Genomic DNA, 20,962 nt, shown 5'->3' on the forward strand with positions numbered 1-20,962 from the left:
ACCCCTTATCCCAGGAGCTCCAATGGCAAGAGTTGAAAGGAAAACACTTTATTGTTCACCAGAGGGTTGGGTTGGGGAAAACTGCAGGAGAGACTGGGCTCAGTCTTAGTCTTGCTGCTTGGCCCGGGAGGCCTCAGCATTGGCCCGAAGCACTGCCCCCGGGGAGGGGTACGGCCGCTGCTGGAATAGGGGCCCAGCGGCAGTTGTGTCGGCCCCTGTCTTTGCTTCATTCCGTTTGGGGAGACCTGTAGACCACGTACCTCTGGAGATGGAAGGAATCCATAGGGTGGAAATTGGTAGCAAAGGAGAGACTGAGCAGTTGTGTTCTCCCATCTACCCCACGACCCTTGTAATGAGAGAGCATGTCAGTACACAGAAGAGGGTCCAAATTGAGGTACTCACCGAGGGGCATCAGAATAGGCACTAGGGTCCATAGGGTCCAATTCTTCATCCTTTCGGCTGGCTGTGGAGAGAGGAAAAGGGGCTAGTACCCACTTGGGAGGCCACCAGTCCAGCTCCAGGGGTATCTGAGGCCCAGAAGAAGAGAGCCCCAAGTGCAAAACCTCATTCCCTAATGCTTAGATTGGCACTCCTTGTTATCCTCTGCTCTCTTGAGCTCTATCTGGTTCTTTCCTCTTAACTGTTCCTCAAGAGCACCAAAAGACCCAGGAGAGGGTATCCCAAAGCCCAGTCTGGGCTGCTCTTCTCCTAAATCTTGGAGAGCCTTGATTTGAACTCGGCAATTGTGCCATGTGATATCCCCAAGTAATTTCCCTCTCTGTTCAGGGCAATCAAGTATTAATAGGCTCCTATGGTATGCCTTTAAGGAGTTTACAACTCTCAGAAGTGGAGGTGATCCGGGACAGAAGTTGTGAGCTTGGGCACCTTGAGAGTCTGGCAGCAGGTTCTCTGTGAATGCTACCAGTCACTGCTGTTGACTCAAGTCATCTCTGTGCAGGTGACTCCTAGATCTACAAACCCAGACATCGCTGGCAGGACTTCCAATTTCATGCTCCCCTACTCGGACCTTTCCGATGTCTGGCCCATGGAAAGCACCCTTCGAGGCACCTGGGGGGGGGGGGGGACCTACTCTGCCTTCCTTCACACACCCAAAGGAGCAGCCATGTTCTAATAGCTTCCCTTGTCCTCTGCCCCATTTCCCACTCCCACAACCACCCTCCTGGAGATCAACTCTTGCTATTCATGCTAATTTCCTAACTGACCACCCTTCTTCCAAGAATCCTTCCTCAAATCTGTTCTTCATACAGTTTCCAGAATAATCTCCCCAGGGCACACATTTCACAGTGTTAGGCTCCTTTCTCAGCAGTCTTCCCATGGTTACTTGCTAGCTGTAACATGCATCCAACTCGGCTCTCTCCGATCTGCCTAGCAGAGTACTGCGTTGTTGTCTCCGTACCTTGGAAGGTTCGGACTGTTATCCCTCGTCACTCCTGTCTCTTTAGCTTTCCTTTGTGGCTTGGCTATATTGATTTCTAGTCTCTCACCCAGTGTCAAACACTCTCTTTCTCCTGGAATTGTTTGCCTGTTTATGCCCTGTCATCCCAGCAGGCTGGAAGCAACGTGAGGCCAGGGGCTATTTGAAGTTTTGTCTTTCTGTGTCCAAGCCAGCACAATAAACAGGTGGCTGGCCAAAGGAGCCAGACAGGCACATCCTCTGTGTGTCTGTCTCTAGAGCCTGGAGGAGTGTTCTGTCCACTGGGTGCACTCTCTCTGCCACCTACCTTTTTTGCTCTTAGGGTAGGGGGCCAGCTCTTCCCTTCGGTGGTAACGGCGCTCCTTCAACTCCTCCCTTTCTAGCTTTTCGTAGCCCCGGTCCAGCTTCTCTTCTGGCTCTGAGGCAGAAGAACATCAAAAACAATCATGGGAGGAAAGGGAGAAGCTTCTCCCCAAAAGTACCCCTTTGATTTGCAGAATGGCCAGAAGATACCAGGGACTTACCCAAGTTGCTTCTGAGTTTCTTGGCTGCCTTGGTGATGACGGAGCTGGGATCATGGGGGTTCAGCCAGGACACGAGATCTGTCTCCACGTTCCAATAATAAGGAAGGCCACTGAGAGATTGGGCAAAAGAGCCTTGAAGGTGAGGCCAAAGGCCAGCAGGCCTCCCCACCTGCCTGCCTCCCTCCCTCCCTCCCTCCCTCCAGCCATCCTTCACTGGTGATTGGCCCAGCGTGCTTGTGGAGCATTAGAGATGCAAGGCCTAAGGCTTCCACTGGGCCCAACTGCCCCCAAAGCAGAGCTCACCAGACTGGATCGAACACCTTGTACCAGTTGGGCGGCAGGCCTTCGATTCTGGTGCCCTCGTAGTCCACTGGGTCATCGTCATAGTCCTCGGCGATGATTTCTTCCTCTGGTTCTGCAGGGAGCCGGTTTGAGGTCAAGTCAGGGGCTGGAACAGCAGCACTGGCATTGACCCATATCGTCCGGCCCTCCTTCCCCTCCCCCTCCCCCTCCTCTTTCTCCCCCCCACCCCACAGGAGGGGCGGGGTAAGGGGGGCGAGTCCCACTACCCAGCGTGGCGCCCACTCACCGGGCTCCATGTGTTTAAGTATGCCGCGTTTGGCCAGGCGGGACTGCAGGGCTACGGGGAGCGGCATGGCGAGGCCGGGGCAGCAACGAGACGTGCGTTTCGGGAAGTCCGGCGGCCCCAAACACTAAGGGCTCGGAGGAGTAGGAGGGAGCGGAGGGCCTCAACCACCGCGAGTGATATCACTTCCTGTTCACGGTCTTTGGCTCCAAGACCTACGAGGTCCGGCCCAGCCCGCCCCCTCGCCCTACCAGTTGTGCGCATGTGCACGGTTGTTGGCCAATGCAATCACATCGGTGAGTTCATCGATTAAACTACCGCCCTCTAACACGCCCAACCTCGCTCCGCACCCTCCCCCTCGTCCCTCTACTTCTCCCTCCCATGAGGCTTCCCGGTCCGTTCCGGGTATGAGCCCGCCTCCTCTCAGATCTCTCCTCTTGTATCTAGACAGGCGCGCGCGAGTCACTTCTTTCTTCTCAAGTTCGAACACTGGGAAGGGGTCGAGGGGAGAAACGGCCTATGAACGCGCGGGACGGTTGCCTTGGCAACCCCTAGTACACAGGGGAGGGAGGCAGATTGCGCAAGCGCCCTGCGACTTCAGCTCCCTCACTCGCATGGTCCAGAGGGTGGAGTGCAGAAAGAGGCGGGAAGTGGGGAGGAGCCGTAGAGAGGGGCGGCTTGCGAGGCTTCAGGGAGGGACGTTCCCCTTTAGAGTGGGCAGCCCGGATCTTGACTAAGCCGCCTGAGCTGAAGCGTTATGGAGGAGTACGCACGCGAACCCTGGTACGGATTAGGGGTAGGGCGAGGCGGAGAGGGGGGCCGAGATTTGAATCCTTGAGGGTGGAGGATTGTGGGCGTCCTCGGTCCCTTATTTGCTCCCCCCCACCGCCGGCACATTTGGTCTCTCCCGGCTTAGTCCGGGTCCCGCTGTGGACCTTTCCATTGCCGGCGGTTGGGGCTGCCCCGCCCCTTTTTTGGGCGCTTGGTTTCTGTGGACGAGCCTCTTCGCACAGGGTGGGGGGAGGGAAGCGCAGAAACGGGCCCCCGGACTGGGACACCAAAGGGAAGGTTGGCGGTGGGCCGTGAACCGGCACTGCCTCCGCCTCTTTCTGGGAGAGCCTTACAGCTGCTGCTGGCCTGCCTTCACCTCTGGCAGCTTCTTCTCTGCTGTCCCCGAGGGGCGGGGCAGGTTGGGCTGCCCCTTCCCCTGTGCTCCCTTGGGCCTTCGGGAGAGTGAGGCGGGGAGAGGGGCAGCCATACCCTTCCAGGATACCTAGGACCTGTGCCATACCTGCTACCTACCTCTGCAGCCCCTGGAGGATTGTGGATGACTGCGGTGGGGCCTTCACTATGGGAGTCATCGGGGGAGGCGTCTTCCAGGCCATCAAGGGCTTCCGAAATGCCCCAGTAGTGAGTCCCCTGGGCCTCAGTTTCCCCCTTCCTGTAGATGCCAATCTCAGCCGTCTCCCCCTCGTTGTTCTCCCTCCTGTTTGCCCAGACATAAGAGGAACTTGAGGGGAGGTGGGGGGGGGGGATAGGGGAGGGCCTATCCATTGCCTGAGCCCTTGGGCTTTTTACCTGGCCTAGATCAATCTACATCTTCCCACCACTGGTCTCTTGACCTCTCTTCTTGACCTCCCCAGGGCATCCGCCATAGGTTCCGGGGTAGCATCAGTGCAGTGAGGATCAGGGCACCCCAGATCGGAGGTAAGAGGGCTGGGGGGGGGGTGGAGAGGGAGGAAGCAGGGGGCTCCCGGTGCAGCAGGACAGTCTCTGAGAGGTGGAGAGTTTCAGATTGGAATCACTGAGCTCCTCCCCTGGGCCTCTGGGAAGCAGAGGGGAAGAGTTGGGGGTCAGGAAGCTCCTCAGCTGCTGATTTGGGCTTGGGGCATCCTGGGAAGGGTTCTAGATGCCAGTCCTGCCACCTCAACTCTGCAAAACTTGTTGCTTTGCTTCTCCCCTTCTAGGTAGTTTTGCGGTCTGGGGTGGCCTCTTCTCCACCATTGATTGTGGGCTTGTGCGTCTCCGTGGGAAGGAGGACCCATGGAATTCCATCACTAGTGGGGCTCTCACTGGTGCTGTGTTGGCAGCTCGAAGTAAGTGACATCCCTCCCACTTAACCTTCCTACTGTGGGAAGTGGGGCAGGGGCTCTCAGAAAGGCCCTGAGAGGCTTCTGCTTGACTTTTCCTTTGTCCAGGTGGGCCCTTGGCCATGGTTGGATCTGCCATGATGGGAGGGATCCTGCTGGCCCTGATTGAAGGTGTGGGCATCCTCCTCACCCGCTACACAGCCCAGCAGTTCCGGAACAGTGAGTCACTCCTCACTCCCTCCATTCTCCTTCCTGCCTTTTGTTATTGTCATTGTCACTAGCCCTGCAAAGTCCTTGTGATTCTGGCACCCCTACCTTGCTAGTATGAAGAGCCACCTGGGCTGTTCTCTCTTCCTCCTTCTGTCCTTAGCCTTTGTCTTCAGTCTCCCATCTTTGCATCTTTGCCTTTAGATCTCACTCCTTGTCTTTTCTTAGTTCTTCTCTCCACCATTCTTCCTTCTTTTCTTTTGTCTCTTTTTCCAGCACCCCCCTTCATAGAAGATCCTGGACAGCTGCCCCCGAAGGAGGGTTCTGCCCCACCCCCCGGCTATCCAGGCTATGGACAGTACCAGTGAAGCCACCAGGCCATGGGGGGAGGGAGGGGAAGAAGCTGGGGAGAACCCAGGGCTATTTGGGTCCTCAAGGGTTGGTGGGAACCAACTAGACTCCAACTCTTTTTCACTACCTCTCAGAGCTGGCACTTCAGGGCAGGGGACCCCTCACTGCCCCTCTCCTGGCTTTCCTCCAGAGTGGGGATGAATAGGCCAGGCCCTGTGAACATCATCATCTCAGGGAGTTGGACATACCTCAAGAAAGGGATTGCAATTCCCAGAAATGAGGATTGGGTTGTTTATTCAAACTATGGAGGGACCCCAGACCCCTTCACCTTTCTCTAGAATTTAGTTCACTGTTGGCTCCCAGCTCATGTACACCCCCACCCTGTGAGGAAAAAAAAAATACAATCTGGCCTTTTCTCCTCTCCAGTTTCTCTTCCCCACATCTCCCCCTCTTTATTTAAAGATGGCTCTGAAACCTCTGTGTGTCTTTTTTTTTTTTCTGTCCCTGTAGACCAAAGGTAAAGGAGTCAGTCACCTCTTGGGTGGGGAATCCCTTGCAGGGGGATTCACTACTGGACCTGGAAAGAGAAGGGTGCCTGGGGTGGGGGGCAGCCTCAGCACCACGTCGCCTTCTCCTTTCACCAGAGCCAGAAGAGCATAGCCAAAGGTGGAGTGTGAATTTCGTGGCCAGGGTTCTTGTTCCATGATCATGATGGACTATAGTCACAAAAATCTGCCTCTCCCACTTCAAGAGACCTTGTGGAGATAGAGAATTCCTAATGAAATGAGCCAGTAGGAGACAGGAGGGCTGATTCCAATACTGAGGCTGCACAGAGAACCTAAGAGCTTGAGGGCTGAGTGGCTTTGGGGCATCTCCGGGGCCAGGGATCAGATCCTCATGTTACCTTAGAGCAAGTTCTTTTCTCGTTAGAGGAGGTGAGCCTTCGGCTTTTACTCTCTCCGGGCCATGGTTTTTACTAGTTCTTGAAGACCAATGGCATCTACCAGTCATTAGCTAACCTAGGCCAAGATCAGGCAATTTCCCCAAAGAGAACATGAGAGCCAGCAAAGCCAGAGTGAATGGGCCAATTCGAGGTAGTTGAGGCTTGACCCTGGGGGGAAAAAGGCCCTTCTAGGCCAGCAGTTAACCAAGGGGGATTTACTCAGCTCTCCCCAGCCTTCTTCCTGACCCCTCCTCAGGGCTGCTCTGAGCAGTCAAGTGATGGGAGGAAAGGATGTCACCAGGCTAGAGGAAAGGCCCGATGTCTTCTTAGGAACAACCTACTCAGCCTGCATGGGAGAAGGGACTGAGATGTTGCTCCTGCCACCCTCCACCTCTAATAGAGGAGTGGGAAACTCCATGATAACATCTGGTTTGTCTCAGCTCTTTACTGATTATGTTCCATGTTCCCTGATGACGGTCCGAATCCGATTTGGATGCCTGGCCTTTAGAGGCCCGCCTCAAAGGAGGAAATGGACTAGGATGGAGTTTGCCTCTCAGTGTACACAAGGTGACCCTGAGCAGGGGCAGCACCAGGAACAATGAGGACATTCCTGCCTGTTCCCTGAGGGTGAGGAGGTTCCTGACAGAGGTATGGAAACTTTCAGTAGAGGCTGCCTCTGTGACTCCAGGTGTTAAGGGGTAGTCAGCAGCCCGCCCACCTTTGGCCAGTCCACTTGCTAGGGCTCCCTCCTAGGAGCTGCCATGTCTATTAACTACTCCTCAGCCAGCACTCTTGGGGCCCAGATGCCAGGGCAGAACAGCTGAACTCTGTGGGCCGGAATATTGATGCAGACCTGAGCCCTATTGTGCTGCTGCCATTTGTGAGGAGCAGGAATGCTTTGGGGTGTGCGTCCACCTCCCTATACTGGGGCTGGTACACAAAGTGCAACTATTTGTATTTCTCTATAATATGTACATGTGTGAAAAACCCAAACCAACCATGGTGTCCCAAAACTCTTAGTGCACTTTAGATCTCTGTGGGTGGATGAGGAGAGATTGAGTTAGTGAGTGCTTCCCATGTGCTGGGGATGGAGGGGCATCACTAATGGGAGCGTGGCTAGAGACCCACAGAAAATGAGGCTCAGCCTCAGCCATCAAGAGCAGGACCTAGGACAGGGACATCTCAAGTCTAGAGAGGGCCTTTAGAAAAGAAGGTGAGGAATGAACATTCACAGCAGGGTGGACCATTAAGAAAAACAGGGTGGAGACCATGCATGACCAGGGCAAGGGACTGACCAGAGACAGTAGATCTCTATGCTGTAGAAACTCGGGCTGATTGGCCTAGAAAGACACCGAGCATCTACAAGGTGGAAGAGGCCTCAGGAAATCATGCAAAAAATGGGCTAGAAATGGTGGAGACGGCCAAGTTGGGCTTGGGCTTGGGAACAGAATTTAGGCGGTGTGAGAGGGTCAGTCCCTTGAGCAATTCACCTGGAAATGCTGGCAGCCAGCCTCCAGAGCATCGAGATCACTCAAAGGAGGTCAGTAGCAGCTAAGAAGAGGAAAGTAGTATGGATGGATCACATGCGACCTTGATCATCAGACTGGCCTTTTCTTAAAGCAAAGTCCCAAAGTAAGCCTAATTTGAGGGAGGTGAAAGCCAGGAGAGCCCAAAGTCCAAAGAGATGACAATTCCAAAAGAACTCAAAGCACATTCTTCTGTCTTCCCTTCTCAGTTCCTCCGCCCTATCTTCAGGCAGGCAAGCAAGCAGGGCCTCCATCTCCATCTGTGGGGGGATGGGCTTTGGGCCTGGGCCCTGGGATTACACTTTTGTTGGTTGCCCAACAGATCTGTGACACCAAAAAAGGTTAAGAATTCTGGCAAAAACATACATACAGTAGGCACAGTGATCATGTTTGCCTTTCTGTTCAATGGTTTCAGTTGAGGTCTATGCCATTCGTGAGATGGGCCAGCGGGCAATTCCTGGGGGGCTAGAATCGGCCCCAATCGGGGCATGCGGACATCCTTTTCATCTACATTCTGGCCATTTTCTTCATCACTTAAGTCTACACAATCAAGGAAGCCATCAGACCCTGCTTTGTAGCATTGACTCATTGCTGAGAAGTGAGTAATTGTGCCAAAAATTTAACCATGGGGGAGTCAGTTAGAACTGGCTCCAGTATAATCTCAGCCTTCTCCCAGTTTCTATATGGAGAGACACCCATGTGTCCAGGGCAAAATGAGAGGCATCACTTGAATAACTGATCTGGGCCCCAGGACCAGGAAATGGAGTCCCTGGGCTACCCTGAAGAAGGTGATGATGGTTAGGCCAGGAGAGAGGAGAGCTGGGAAAAGGGAAAGGAGCAAAAGAGCCCTCAAGCACTTTGCTGGCCTGAGCCCTGTGTGCTTCCAGAGAGAAGCAGGCCTAGTATGCTTTTTGCAGGGGATCTTGATTTTTTTTTCCCTATTAAAATTTATTTTCAAACAAATAGTAACCTCTCCCTCCCAGTTTCTTCTCCCCACCCCGCAATGAGAAAGCAAGATAAGACAACTCTGCATTCCAAGCACAGAGTGAATCAAAATGACATTTCTCAGCAGCTAGGTCTAAAAGCAACATGTGTCAGTTCATGTGCAGAATCATTGAGCTCTGGCCAGAGGTGGGCAGCAGGGGTCACTGTGAGTCCTCTGGAACCCTGGTTGGCCATTCTGTTCATCACAGTCCCCAAGTTTTTCAAAAATTTGAATTGGCTGCCTTCTTGCCCTGACTCCAATTCCACCCCCACCACCATTGAGAGTGGCAGAGCCATCCCTGCCCACCACCCGAAAGGCTCATCATGGCAAACTTCTTTTGGCACTTGCCCTTTCTTCCCGCCTGCTTCCCGACCGTAGCTTTGATGTCAGGGCTGGGCTCTGTCACACTTGCGGAGGGAAGGGCTGGGCCTGGCCTGCTGGGGCTTCTCCTGGTGTTGTGTTGTTCCAGCGGCTCAGGCCAGGGCCCCAGGAGTTTTCAGGACTCCCAGAGAGGTCCGATCCAGAACAAAGTCTGGTTGATGCCCTCCTGAGCACTGCAAGTTCCTGACTTGGGTTTGAGACTGAGCACCAGTAGATGCTTCTGGCCTCAGTTCCTCTCATCTAGCTCTGCTGGCTCAGCTCAGCTGAAGTAAGTTCCCCTTTGATATAAGGTACCTGTCCTAGTTATTCCTCTGAGGTTGGGCTAGATGCTAGAAGTGAGAGCCAGCTCACACCCCAACTTAGGGTCTAGGCCATAGCACTGCTGCTAATTCTGACTTGGAAACTTCCTCTTTTTTCATTCCACAGCCTGGGGCCTCCCTGACCAGGAAGGCCACTTCCCTGCATTTGTCCTTTTCTCAGTTTGTCCTGGTTCTGTGACTTTGGAACTGAACAGTAGATAACAAAGCTGCCAGTTGGCAGCTGTCCTCTTCCCAGTGCTCTAGGATGGTTCTGGACCTCTTGCAGGCCATCCCTGGCCTGTCCTCTGTCTGCAGGCCTGGGCCAAGCAGAGTGCTTGTTTTGATATTTTCTGAACTTCCCCATCAAGATTCATTCTGGTGCATTTTCTAGATCTTTCTGCTTCCTTTTGCACAGATCTTGGCTCCTGCCCTCCTTAACCATCTTTTTGTTCCACCCAGGAGACTTCCCACTTTTGTCAGGGAAGAAAAGCCCCAAGTCCCCAAATGACTCTTTGGAAACAAGCCCCAAACCATGAATTTCCTTGCAGCTGGCCTTGCTCACAACCTCAGGACCTTTGGCCGGTTCCTTTCTTATCTGCCCCTGGTCAGGGCCTGAGCTTTCATTTGTTGGCAGGACATCCGCAGAGAAGAAGCATTTGGACCTTAAAGATGCAGTAGCTGGAAATACATCTAGAATCTGTTTCTCGTTAGGCACTGCCATGACTGATAGGAGAACACTTAAGGAACACAGTCACTGTCTCCCTCCTCCTTGCTAAGGCAAAGCCTTCCACATGAATCAGGGATCTTCCCTTCAAGGAAATGGAGCCTGCTCTCTGTCTATTGGCTCTGGGTGCACCCCCACTTCTGATGCTCCTCCCTTTTGTGGCCCCCTCTCTTCAGAAATGTGCAGCCTGGCTCCTTACCAGGAACGATGAGTTCCCCAAGAAGTGCTCCCTTGGGGCCTGTTCAGAAACCTTTCTCTTTCCTGATCTCCCTGTCCTCCCGGCTGCCCTCTTTGCTCTTTCTCCCTCCCCCTTGGGGTCTTTTTTGTTGGTTCTCCTGCCAAGCCTGCCAGTGGCCTCTGGGTCTCACTTGGTGATTTCATCAGCTCACTGCCTTTAGACATCCCAAACTGGCTGTAGGCACCAAGGTAGACTTGGTCTCTTCCCCCTCGAAGCCCTCCCCTCTTCTTTTCAGGAACCCAAGCTCCCTGTTGGGAGATTCCACGTGGCAGGAGGGAGGCCCAGGCTCTCCCTGACAAGGCCGGGCTCCAAATCCGGCCAATCACAAGGTAGGATCGCCAGAACTCTCACGCCATTGGGCTAAGCGGGCGAACGAGCTCCCGACGATCCAGACGCCGGCGGAGAGTGGTCTCCGGGGTCACTGATTCCTTGGCGGAGGCCGGGCAGGGAGGCTGCAGAGCCATCGGGTCCTGCCCAGCGGGCCAGCTCCAAGGCTGTACGGACCATGTGACGTGGAGCAGGCCCCGCCCCCTTCCCGGGTCACCTGACCGACCTGCCAGGGAAGCGGGAAGGCTCGGCGCTGGTACGCCTGCGCGGAGCCGTTGCTAAGGAAGCTGCGTGCGGGACACCGGGCTGCTGGGAGGAGCTTAGAGGTGGTTTGGGCTGGGTTGGGCTGGGCTGGGCCGGGCCGGGCCGAGCCGGGGCCAGTGGGTGGGGGGTGGGGGGCGCGGGGCGGAGGAGGCCCCTTCCGCTTCTAATGCCAACCAGAGGTTGGCAGGAGCCCTCGCAGAGCCTTCAGGTGACCCACCCGGGCGGCAGGGCGACTGGCCGCACAGGTGCCCACGTGGAGCTCTCCTCCAGGGTTCAGGCGCACCTGGAATGGCTTCCCGAAGGAGCTGAGCCTTGAGCCAGGCCTTGTGAGGCCAGGGACAGCGGGAAGCTCCAGATTGGAGCCTGGAAAGGTCTTTGCCAAGATCCAGAGGGCTGCTTGGAGGAGGTGGCAGAAGGGATGAGGGGGAGCGCTTATGGGGGCAGGGAAATGGGGTAGGTGGTCCCCTTTGTTCCCGAGGGATCCCTGGAAAAGACCCACACTCAAAGGGTAGGGGTGGCAGGAGCATTGAAGAATTGCTTAGCGCTGGCCAGGCTGTGAGCTCAGTGCTTTCCGAATGCTAAGGGCCCCTTAGGGGCAGCGTGCTTGGAATTGGAGGCAGAAAGGGCCCCTCCAGCCAAGGGTGCAAGGGCAACAGAGGACTGGGCAAGCCCAGGGATTTCCAGCTGCAGAGAGAGAGACAGGAAGGGCTCCTGGGGGCACTGGCCCAAGAGGTAAGGAATGCCCCAAGTGCTAGGGAGGGGGAGCAAGCACCCTCTGCTCAGGGGACAGGAAGCCCAGGGAGAGCCTTGGGAGTCACCAGGCTCGATCCCTTCTTCCACAAGCCACACCATGGACCAGTACAGCATCCTGGGCCGAATAGGCGAAGGGGCCCATGGCATCGTCTTCAAGGCCAAGCACGTGGAGGTAAGTATATGGGGATCAGGCTGATGCAGGAAACCATTGGCAGCCCTTGGAAAGCCAACCCCTCAGAGGTCTCTTGGGCCCCATCTCTGCTCCTCCTTTTGACAAACTCATTTGACATTCATTGCCTCCCTCACTGTCCCTTTGGCTCTCTCCTCTCCCTTACCTTTCTTGTCCCTCTTCTCTTTCTCCCCATGTCTGCCTCTGTCTCACTCACCCTTTTCCTCTCTTTTTCTCCAGCCCTCAACCTCCTGGCTTGTTTCTTTTGCTGGCTCCCTCACATGTCTTTCCCCAGCTTTCCCTTGGTTTCTCCTTTCTTCCATTTGCTCTGAGGCCTCCACTCTTCTCAGTTGGGTTTCTGCTGGATCCAGCAGCTGATTCACCCACATCTCTGACTGCCTCTGGGTTCCTAAACCCTCTGGCTGCCCGCCCATGATGCCCTTTAGGCCTCTTATTAAAGGCAGCAACCAGTATCTTTGGATGGCCTTTATTTCTGTCCTAATAACACCGATTCCAAACGAATTGAATGAACCATGGGGCTGTCCTGGACTCTGACCATTTCCACCTCCCACCTCCAGGATGCCTCAAATAGGCCCCCTTCTCTCTTCTGATCCTGCCTCCACTCTCGTGGGGTCTCAACTGTGGCAGTTGTTGTTGGGGGGAGGGCAGGGGGAGGACAACCTGCCTCCAGTCCATCCTCCATTCAGCCACCACAAAGATTTTCCTAAAACAATAGACCTGACTATGGCACCCTCATGCTCAGGCAACTCCAGGATCAAACTGGTAGAATTCTGATGGCTTCTGGCTTTCCAAGCCTTTGTTTAACACAACCTGTCCCCCGCTTCCTCCCTGGCCAGGTACAAACTAGTCTTTCTGTTTCTCTCTGAGCTTGCTCCATGGGCCCAACATTCTTCCTCTATGGGGCCTTTCCTAAGCCCTCCAGGGATCCACCCTTGAAGTGACCTCCAGCTTACTTGGCTCTTGGCTTGCTTCTCTCCGTAGAGAGGCCAGAAATGAATTGGGTTTTGTGTACACACACACACACACCCCTCAGTAAATACTTGTGGAATGGCCAAAGGTCTGATTTCTTGGGTTAATGGCGCAGCGGGTAGAACACTCAGACCTGGAGTTGAGGAGACCCATATTTGTGAGTTCAAATCTGCCCTCAGACACTTCCAGGCTGGCTGCCCTTCTTGGGCTAGTCACTTCACCCTGTTGGCCCTGGTCTTCTCATCTGTCAAATGAGCTGGAGAAGGAAATGGCAAATGGCTCCAGGATCTCTGCCAAGAAAACCCCCAATGGGGTCCTGAAGAGTCGAACACAACTGGACGATCGCAACAAGCTGGTTTCTTGGCCTTTTCATCTCTATCCATCAGCCTTTATGCTTTGTTCTGCCTGTCTGCTGCATACAAGCCCTTCTCTTTGACTGCCTGCCTCAGTCTCCCTTTGTCTGGGTGTCTCTCTCTTTCATAGACGGGGGAGACCGTGGCTCTAAAGAAGGTTGCCTTGCGGAGGCTGGAGGATGGGATCCCCAACCAGGCCCTGCGGGAGATCAAGGCTCTCCAGGAGATTGAGGACAACCAGTATGTAAGTCATGCCCTCCACTTCCCTTGGGCTTCTTAACAAAGTCTCATTGGAAAATGGGGATTCGGCTCAGATTGTTCCTTACGGTGCCGAATCAGGGTTCTTGTGGTCAGTAACCTTAGGAGAAGATTCTTTAGATAATCTCCATGTACCCATAGGCCTCAGCTTCCCCAATCCCAAGGAACAGATCATCCCTGAGCATTATGAGGCCTTGAGATCATAGGAAACTTTGCAGGAGAGTTTGGGGTTGGGGGGGATGGTTCTTAAGTACCTTGGAGCTTGTGGCCTCCTTTGCTCTAGCTAGCAGGAATGGGATGATCTCGAAAGCATGTTTTGCCTCTGTTTTTCCCATTCTGTGAGATGGGCTGGAGAGGTGGGGAGATGGGGCTCAGGCTTCCATGGCAGCTGGCCATCTTGAGAAGGTTGTTTGTGCCCTATGTCACTGCCCTCCTTGCTTCTAGCCCCTCCTCAGTCTGGCCCCCGTCCTCACTGTCCAGCTGAAACTGGCCTTTTCCCTGGTCTCTGAAGCCTTTGACAGTGGTGGGCAAGTCACCCTGTCCTCCTTGATATACTCTCTTGTCTTGTCTCCTCTCCTCTCTAGGCCTTCAGGACCCGCTACCCCAATTCTACCCCTGCCTCTCTGCCTGGACTGACCTCACCTTCTGTAACCCTACTGTGCCAGGCCCCATATTAAACACTTTACAAATCAGATCTCACTTGGCCCTCACAACAACTCTGGGGTGGGAAGCCTGTTCTTGTCCCCATTTAATGGTTGAGAAAACGGAGGCAGGCAAAGGTGAAACAGTTTGCCCAGGGCCTTATGTCTCTGAATATAGGCCCAGGGCTTTATTTGTCCACAGTGCCATCTAGCTGCCTTCAGGTCTTACCAGATAACCAAGGCTCTGTCCTGGGCTGTCTTCTCCTTCTGGTCAGTGATCATCACCCAGCAAACAATTCTCAGGTTCCCAGCACACATCACTAACTGCCTTTGGGATACTCGACACTGAACTCATCATCAGTCTGGGCCTCCACCATTTTCCTAGCCTCTATTCACGTAGCTATTTTGTTGCCAAATCTGGGCCTTGCTACCTTCCTAAACAGCTCTCATATACCCCATTCCCTCTTCTCCAGACCACAGCGGGCACTTAGGTCAGACATGTCTATCTGTCTGTCCATCCCGCCCTCTCTCCCCCAATCCCTGCCTTGGTGATTCCCTGCAAGGTCAAGTGCTTGCCATTGATTTCCATCTGCTTACTCCTGCCTCCCTTCTATGCCATGCCCTATGTCATGTTGTGGCTCCACAACACTCCACCTCCAGACTCTGGGCCTTTGCTTGGCCTGGCCTCTTCCCTGCCCACCCTCCCTTTCAGGGCTTGGCTCAAACCCTACTGTCAGCAGGAGGCTCTTCCTTGGCCACCTCTTCTTCCTTCATCTCAACCCTTTTGTCTGTCTCTGTCGGACAAAGACTGGATTTTGTCACTCTTTGTAGCCCTGGTACCTGGCACCCAGTAGGTGCTTAATAAATGCTTCTTGCTTGACTGCTTGACTGCCTGATGATCTCTAAACGTCCTGGTCTAGAAACTGAATCAGTGTGTGTGTGTTGGAGGAGGTAGAAAGGGGAAGAGACTACACATGCATTAAGTGCCTACTAGGTGCCAGGCCCTGTGCTAAGTAAGCGCTTTATAATTATTTTCTCATGTGATCCTCACAACCTTGGGGTCAGATTGGTGCTATGGGGATCCCCTTTTTACAGGGGATCCCCTTACAGCTGAGGAAGCTGAGGCAGATGGCAGTGAAGTGACTTGCTCAGGGTCACACAGCCAGTAAGTGCCTGAGGCCAGATTGGAGATCAACCCTCTACGCACAGTGCCACCTAGCTGTAATGGTTTGATAGCATAGTCTGCCAGCATCCTGTGACAGGAGTAGGGTCTGGTCAGGTAGGTCAGTTTTCTAGGCAGCTGAGAACCAAGCTTTTCTCCATCCCATGAAGGTATATGGCAGTTTAGGCCTTGGATTCTCTCACCCTGTGAAAGGAGGAGTGTGTGGGCAAAGCGACTGCCAAGCCCCCCATGGATGGGGGGCACAGGGTGGTCCGGAGGAAAGACTGGACAATCTAAGCACTTTCAGGACTCAGTTTCCCCATGTGGTGGCAAGAGGGCAAAGTGTGCAGTGATCCCTTGGGCCTTGATTTCCTGCCTTCTAGACACCAGGTGGGCAAGAGAATCTCAAAGTGCCCTTATCAGGTGTCCCTGGCACCCACAGGTGGTGAAGTTGAAGGCTGTGTTCCCGCATGGAGCAGGCTTCGTCCTGGCTTTTGAATTTATGCTCTCTGACCTGTCAGAGGTCATCCGGCATGGGAAGCGGCCTCTGGCCCCAGCTCAGGTCAAGGCCTACATGCAAATGCTACTCAAGGGGGTAGCCTTCTGCCACGCCAACAACATTGTACACCGGGTATGGAGGCCCCTTGTGGGGCTGGGGGGTGGGGAGGGGTGGAGCAGAGGGCTGGGGACTGGGGAGGCCAGGGTGATGGCCTGGCCCTTTGACTTCTTCCTTCCTCCTCTCCAGGACCTGAAGCCAGCCAACCTGCTTATCAGCTCCTCGGGCCAGTTGAAGATAGCCGACTTCGGCCTGGCCCGTGTCTTCTCCCATGAGGGGGACCGACTTTATAGCCACCAGGTGGCCACTAGGTAGATATATGCTAGCTGGCTCCACAGATGCCTGTGGCTGGAGGGAGGCGGGTATGGGGCTAGGGTTTGGGGTGTGGAGGGCAGACACCGCCTCTCCAGCCTCATCAGAACCCCTGCCTCTAGAAGCTCCCCTTGTCCTTACTTTGCTGCAGGTGGTATCGGGCTCCGGAGCTCCTGTATGGTGCCAGGCAGTATGGCGAGGGTGTGGACCTGTGGTAAGGCCCTGGAGGATGGCTGGGAAGGAAGAAAGTGAGGGGCAGAGGAGCAGGGGCTGAGAATCGGTCCACTTATGCCTTTCCACAGGGCTGTGGGCTGCATCCTTGGGGAGCTCCTGAATGGCTCCCCTCTCTTCCCTGGTGAGAATGACATTGAACAGCTCTGCTGTGTTCTCCGGGTCCTCGGGACACCTAGCCCCAAGGTGTGGCCGGTGCGTATCGGGAGAGAGGGAAACGAATTCTCTCCCCTCGCTTGTTCCAAAGGCTTGGGCAGCTCTCCAGAGCTCCGTAATTCTTCTCCTCCCCCAGGAGATCACTGAGCTCCCAGATTACAACAAGATCTCCTTCAAAGAGCAGCTGCCCCTGCCCCTGGATGATGTGTTGCCCGATGCCTCTCCCCCAGCCCTGCATCTCCTTGGCCGCTTTCTTGTCTATCCCCCTCGCCAGCGGATCCAGGCTGATCAGGTATCCCCCCTGCACTCCAGAGTGTACCCGTGTGGGGCAGGCCAGCTGGGCAGGTCTGGTAGAGAATGCTAAGAGGAAGTGGGCCCAATTTACCGTACCACAACAGCCTTCTCCGCCTCCATCCATCTATGGACTCTACACACTGAGGCACATGCGCATGTGCCTTTCCTAGGGATACAAACACAAAATTGAGCTGCCATTTCTCTGGGAGATACAATGCTCGCTTGGGTCAGGAAATAGGAAGAAACTGGGGCTCCAAGTGAAGGGAGGAAGTGGGCCCCACACTGTGCCTTGAAGGGAGATGGCTATGCCAAGAGGCCTAAGTTGGGGATGGAGCCTGTGCCTCTTGGCCAAGGGGGCTAAGTTCAGGAAGCAGCATTGAGACCAGCATGGCTGGACCGCTGAGTCTTGTGAAGTAGGCCTGGAATGGTAGGCTGGGGCCTGGTACACCCTCCAAACAACAGGCAGCCCCTAGCTGTCTGGGAGTGGGCCTTGGGCAGGGATCACTGAGCCATGTGGATTGAGCTAAGAGGATGTTGGCCATGGTGCCAGAGGGGAGAAGTCAGGATGAACTGGAAGTTTGGTGCTTGTGACTGGCTGCCAGGAGACTGGGGCTCTTACCAGTAGGAAGCACTTGGCAAGTTTGAAACCACAAGGGACCCCCAGAGGAGGAAAGACCCAGGGATCCCGGGAGGCGAGGGCCTGTTCATTAAGGTCCTAAACTGTGGGAGCTGGGGAGACAAGACAGTAACAGCAACAGAGAAGCAGAAGGGCCCATCAAGCTCAGTGACCATCCTCAGGGGGGCAGCAGGGAAGTGAGGAGGGGCAGGAGACCAAGCTGGGGAAGCCAAAGGAGGCTAGCCAGGAAGCAGGTCAAGGAAGAGGAAGAGGCAATGGGTAACCTGGGACCAGAACAGTTTCAGTAGAGGCAGTGATGGGCCAAAAGCCAGGTTGCCAGGGATTGGTGAATGAGCAGAGTGCCACAAGGCAGGGAGGGGGCAGGTAGAACTCTGGCACTTCAGGGAGATACATCACCTCAGGGGATGGCCGGCCCAGGCAAGTGACAAGTCTTGAGAAATGATATAGTGGTGATCTGGGAATGTCTGGAGCACCCAAAGGAGGCTCAGAGAGCTGGAGTAGTGAAGGCCAGAAGCAAAGGGCTCAGCCTTGGCAAGGAGAAGACCCCGGAACAGAGTGGGAGGGAGGGAACTAGGCAACTGACTGCAGAAGGGATTTAGAAGTGCAGAGGAAGGAATTCGAGGGAGCTCCCTATGCTGGCCTTGATCATTCTCAGCAGACCAGGGAGGACACACAAGGAGAAACATTGGAAGAGCTGCTGCAACATACTGCAGATAAGAGAACTTGACCTTGTAGCGGACCCAGTTGGCTGTGCGTTTCTGCCCAGGGGAGGATGAGTAGAGGCCCTTGGGGGAACAGGGGTCCTAATTTCAAGGCAGAGCGAAAGAACAGAATAGAGGTCAAGGTGAAAGACAGAAGAGAGGCCAGTGAGGGGGCCGGGGCCCAGAGTGAACTCTGAAGCCTGGGTTGAGGGCAAACGCAAAGGCCAGAAACACCCAAGCGAGTGAAGCCACCAAGGGGCCATCTGTTGGCTTAGACTGGCCATAACGAGGGCAAGAGGGGACAAAAAGACTCTCCAGAACTAAGACACAGAACTGTCGGTAAAGGGAATTATTTCCCTCAGCCCAGTGAAGCCATCACTGAGGCCCTGATGCCAAAGCCAACCCCCTGCCCCCTTGGGATTTCCCAGGGGTGAGAGAGGCAAAGCCCTAGACACCCCCTTAGCAAGATGCAACCAGAAGGAAAGGGAATGGCCCAGTTCTGGGGGGGGGGTGTTACAGATGCTCCTTCCCCTGGCAAAGGGAACATGAGCTGAGGCCATGGGACAATGGAGGCACCAAGTGTGCGGGAAGAGCATCAAAGTTTCAGCTCAGTTACCAATGTAGTCATAACCAAGGGGCTTTAATGGAGGCAGACAGACGAGACGTACAGTCGGTAGTGCTGGGACTAACACTGAACTCGAGAGAGAGAGGGGGTGCAAAAACAGCTAGACTCCACAAAGTTCCCAGAGGCTTGGGAAAGACACAATAGCCAGAGGGAGGCTAGGGTGATGGGAAAAGCACTTTAGTCTCAATTATCTTCTTGACCCAAGTCCTGGGGAAGAGGCCAGACCATCTTAGGGTTAAGTCAGCCACTATCTGTCAAGTTTTGTTTTAACTCTCAAAGAGGCAATTTGGAGGTTCTGTGAAGACCAGGCTGTCAATAGCCAGGGAAAGACAAAAGGTGCTTTGGGGGGGCTTTAGGGTGAAGAAACAGCATTTTAGCTGGGAGGGAGATTCCTCATCCTCCTGCAAGAAATGAACTGATCTCGCCTCATTAGCCAGTGGGAAGAGCTCTGGCTCTGCAGTCAGAAGCCCGACCTGGGTTCAAATTCAATGTTAGAACTACCTGGGTGCCTTTGGGCAAGTCTGTCACTCTCCTGGGGCCTCAGTTCCCCAGAAGTAGACGGCTTCTAAGGCCACATGGAGCTCTAGAGTGCCAATCTTTTGATAGCCTCCAGGTGCTAAAATAAGGTAACTCAGACTAGCCCCTCAAAGGCTTGGCAAGCTCACGGTCCTTTTGGTGGACCTGCTTTAATGGCCAGATCAGAATGGTTCTTTGTCAGTCTCTTGAGCACAAGTTGGACTAATGTTCCTTCCCCCCCCCCCCCCCCCAATCCTGTTGAATGTCCTTCCTGGGCCTACTTTACTGAACAGATAAAAATTGCTTAACTGTCAGAATGTTTGCATGTCTCCTTCACTCAAGCCAGTAGAGGATCCTTAAAGGGGCCTGCTTTAATGAAAAGAGAAGACTACTTTGTAGATACTTTTGAGGAACACAGTCCCCTTGTTTCTTCTGAATTGGGCCTAGTGCTTGATAAAAATCTGTGGGCTTGCCACAGTGCTCAAAGGGGAACGGTTTCTCCCCACCCCCTCCTGAGCAGGTTGAGCCAGGCCTTTCTTTGGAAGTGAAGGAAAGTGATGTTCACTGAGGAATTCAGAGGGGGTGAAAGCAGGGATGTAGGGGGTGAGGCAGGGCTGAGCTGGACCAGACCACGCCTTCTCACTCCCCCCACATCCCCACAGGCCCTGCTACATGAGTACTTCTTCAGAGCCCCGCTGCCAGCCCACCCCTCAGAGCTGCCCATTCCACAGCGTGGGGGAGGGCCCGGCCCCAAGGCCCGACCAGGCCCCCCTCATGTCCACGACTTCAGGGTAGAGCAGCCCCTGGCTGAGTCGTTGCCAGATCCGGAGCTGATTCGGCCCTACCTCCCCGAGGGATGAGCCTCTCACTGCCCTGGCCTCCACCCAGCTCTGCCTGGCCCCAAGAGATTGCCTTATCTGGGCACTCCCAGCTGCTCCCCTTGGCCTTCCTGCGGCCAGGGTGGGAGGGAACTCAGGCGTCCGGCTTCCCTCCCTCTGGAGGTTCAGGAGAACAGACTTCTAACCATGGCTGTGCCTCAGTTTCCCTAATAACAATAAATACTACATTGGACTCCAAAGGCAGGGTCGGTGGGAATATTCAGAGTGACTGGGAAACGGGAAGGAGGCCTCAGTTTTCCCAGCTTTGAGTTGGGCCTGATGATTCCCACCTGTCCTGCTCTCTTCCCTCAGAGCAGAGGGACCAAGATGGTACTTATTTGGGGGGAAGGGGGGAGAAGCTGAATGAATTTCCCTGCCACACAGGAGCTAAGCAGGGGACAAGAGGTGTAGACAGGGCCAGGGAGGCCCCAGTATCCGCTCTCTTCTTTCCCCCAACCTCCTGTGGGGCTGCTAGTTGCCTCAACCCCAACAGCCAAGGTCCGGCCCTCCATCTGATAAGACTTATCAGCAGGCCCCAGCCTTGGCCCAGCAGGGAGCTGGTGTAAGTGGTGGTAATTGGGGGGGGTGGGGGGATGGGGGGGTGGGGGGCTGGCCCTCATCCTCTCTGACATTTGAGTTTGAGCATCTACCCCAGTTCATCCTTGGCCCTCTCCCCAAGACCTGCCGAGAGAAGCCCTTCGGAGCCCAAGGGGGAGCGGGGACGACCAGGAGGAATGGCCCAGACGAGATCCAGAACCAGTGAGGGCTGAGAACTGGAGCCCAGCAGCCTTGAGGGGCCAGAGAAGGGAAAGGCCCAAGCCCAGGCCTTGGAGGGACAGACTGATGGAGA

General features: G+C 54.7%; 3 protein-coding genes across 17 annotated transcripts; 2 read left to right on the forward strand and 1 right to left on the reverse strand.

Annotated features, from left to right (window-relative positions):
- Positions 1-32: 32 nt before the first annotated feature.
- On the reverse strand, positions 33-2,689 carry PQBP1 (polyglutamine binding protein 1). 2 transcript variants are annotated; one of them, XM_016426545.2, is made up of 6 exons: positions 2,549-2,689; positions 2,263-2,407; positions 1,960-2,069; positions 1,743-1,853; positions 403-463; positions 33-262 (listed from the first exon to the last, which is right to left on the reverse strand). In XM_016426545.2, the coding sequence occupies exons 1-6, from the start codon at positions 2,613-2,615 to the stop codon at positions 106-108; spliced, it is 651 nt and encodes a 216-aa protein (XP_016282031.1). In that variant the 5' UTR covers positions 2,616-2,689; the 3' UTR covers positions 33-105. The 2 variants fall into 2 exon arrangements, with proteins under 2 accessions (XP_016282031.1, XP_056665081.1); XM_056809103.1 differs by having other exon boundaries at positions 2,263-2,374; positions 2,549-2,687.
- A 16-nt stretch (positions 2,690-2,705) lies between these two features.
- On the forward strand, positions 2,706-5,671 carry TIMM17B (translocase of inner mitochondrial membrane 17B). 2 transcript variants are annotated; one of them, XM_016426544.2, is made up of 7 exons: positions 2,706-2,841; positions 3,258-3,328; positions 3,856-3,955; positions 4,189-4,252; positions 4,513-4,641; positions 4,744-4,854; positions 5,119-5,671. In XM_016426544.2, exons 2-7 carry the CDS (start codon positions 3,303-3,305, stop codon positions 5,208-5,210), a joined length of 522 nt encoding a protein of 173 aa, XP_016282030.1. In that variant the 5' UTR covers positions 2,706-2,841; positions 3,258-3,302; the 3' UTR covers positions 5,211-5,671. The 2 variants fall into 2 exon arrangements, with proteins under 2 accessions (XP_016282030.1, XP_001372082.1); XM_001372045.4 differs by lacking the exon at positions 2,706-2,841 and having other exon boundaries at positions 3,143-3,328.
- Positions 5,672-5,781: 110 nt separating this feature from the next.
- CDK20 (cyclin dependent kinase 20) lies at positions 5,782-20,923 on the forward strand. Of its 13 annotated transcripts, none has more exons than XM_056809101.1 (10): positions 10,951-11,286; positions 11,464-11,612; positions 11,724-11,805; positions 13,276-13,389; positions 15,649-15,837; positions 15,952-16,073; positions 16,226-16,288; positions 16,377-16,500; positions 16,598-16,753; positions 19,897-20,101. In XM_056809101.1, the coding sequence occupies exons 3-10, from the start codon at positions 11,731-11,733 to the stop codon at positions 20,092-20,094; spliced, it is 1,041 nt and encodes a 346-aa protein (XP_056665079.1). In that variant the 5' UTR covers positions 10,951-11,286; positions 11,464-11,612; positions 11,724-11,730; the 3' UTR covers positions 20,095-20,101. The 13 variants fall into 13 exon arrangements, with proteins under 13 accessions (XP_007507750.1, XP_056665079.1, XP_007507748.1 ...); XM_007507686.2 differs by having other exon boundaries at positions 10,951-11,251; XM_007507688.3 differs by lacking the exons at positions 10,951-11,286; positions 11,464-11,612 and adding an exon at positions 5,782-10,942.
- Positions 20,924-20,962: the final 39 nt, after the last annotated feature.

The sequence above is a fragment of the Monodelphis domestica genome, chromosome X, assembly GCF_027887165.1.
Source record: "Monodelphis domestica isolate mMonDom1 chromosome X, mMonDom1.pri, whole genome shotgun sequence".
Lineage (NCBI taxonomy): Eukaryota > Metazoa > Chordata > Mammalia > Didelphimorphia > Didelphidae > Monodelphis > Monodelphis domestica.

Coding starts and splice junctions, on each gene's coding strand:
- TIMM17B (XM_016426544.2), top strand. CDS start 3,303: ATGGAGGAGTACGCACGCGAACCCTG. Junction 3,956..4,188: donor GCTTCCGAAATGCCCCAGTA/GTGAGTCCCCTG, acceptor TGACCTCCCCAG/GGCATCCGCCATAGGTTCCG. Junction 4,855..5,118: donor AGCCCAGCAGTTCCGGAACA/GTGAGTCACTCC, acceptor CTCTTTTTCCAG/CACCCCCCTTCATAGAAGAT.
- CDK20 (XM_001363219.4), top strand. CDS start 11,620: ATGCCCCAAGTGCTAGGGAGGGGGAGCAAGCACCCTCTGCTCAGGGGA. Junction 16,074..16,225: donor AGCCACCAGGTGGCCACTAG/GTAGATATATGC, acceptor ACTTTGCTGCAG/GTGGTATCGGGCTCCGGAGC. Junction 16,501..16,597: donor CTAGCCCCAAGGTGTGGCCG/GTGCGTATCGGG, acceptor CTCCTCCCCCAG/GAGATCACTGAGCTCCCAGA.
- PQBP1 (XM_016426545.2), bottom strand. CDS start 2,615: ATGCCGCTCCCCGTAGCCCTGCAGTCCCGCCTGGCCAAACGCGGCATA. Junction 464..1,742: donor CTACCCTAAGAGCAAAAAAG/GTAGGTGGCAGA, acceptor CTCTCTCCACAG/CCAGCCGAAAGGATGAAGAA. Junction 263..402: donor GCCTATTCTGATGCCCCTCG/GTGAGTACCTCA, acceptor TTCCATCTCCAG/AGGTACGTGGTCTACAGGTC.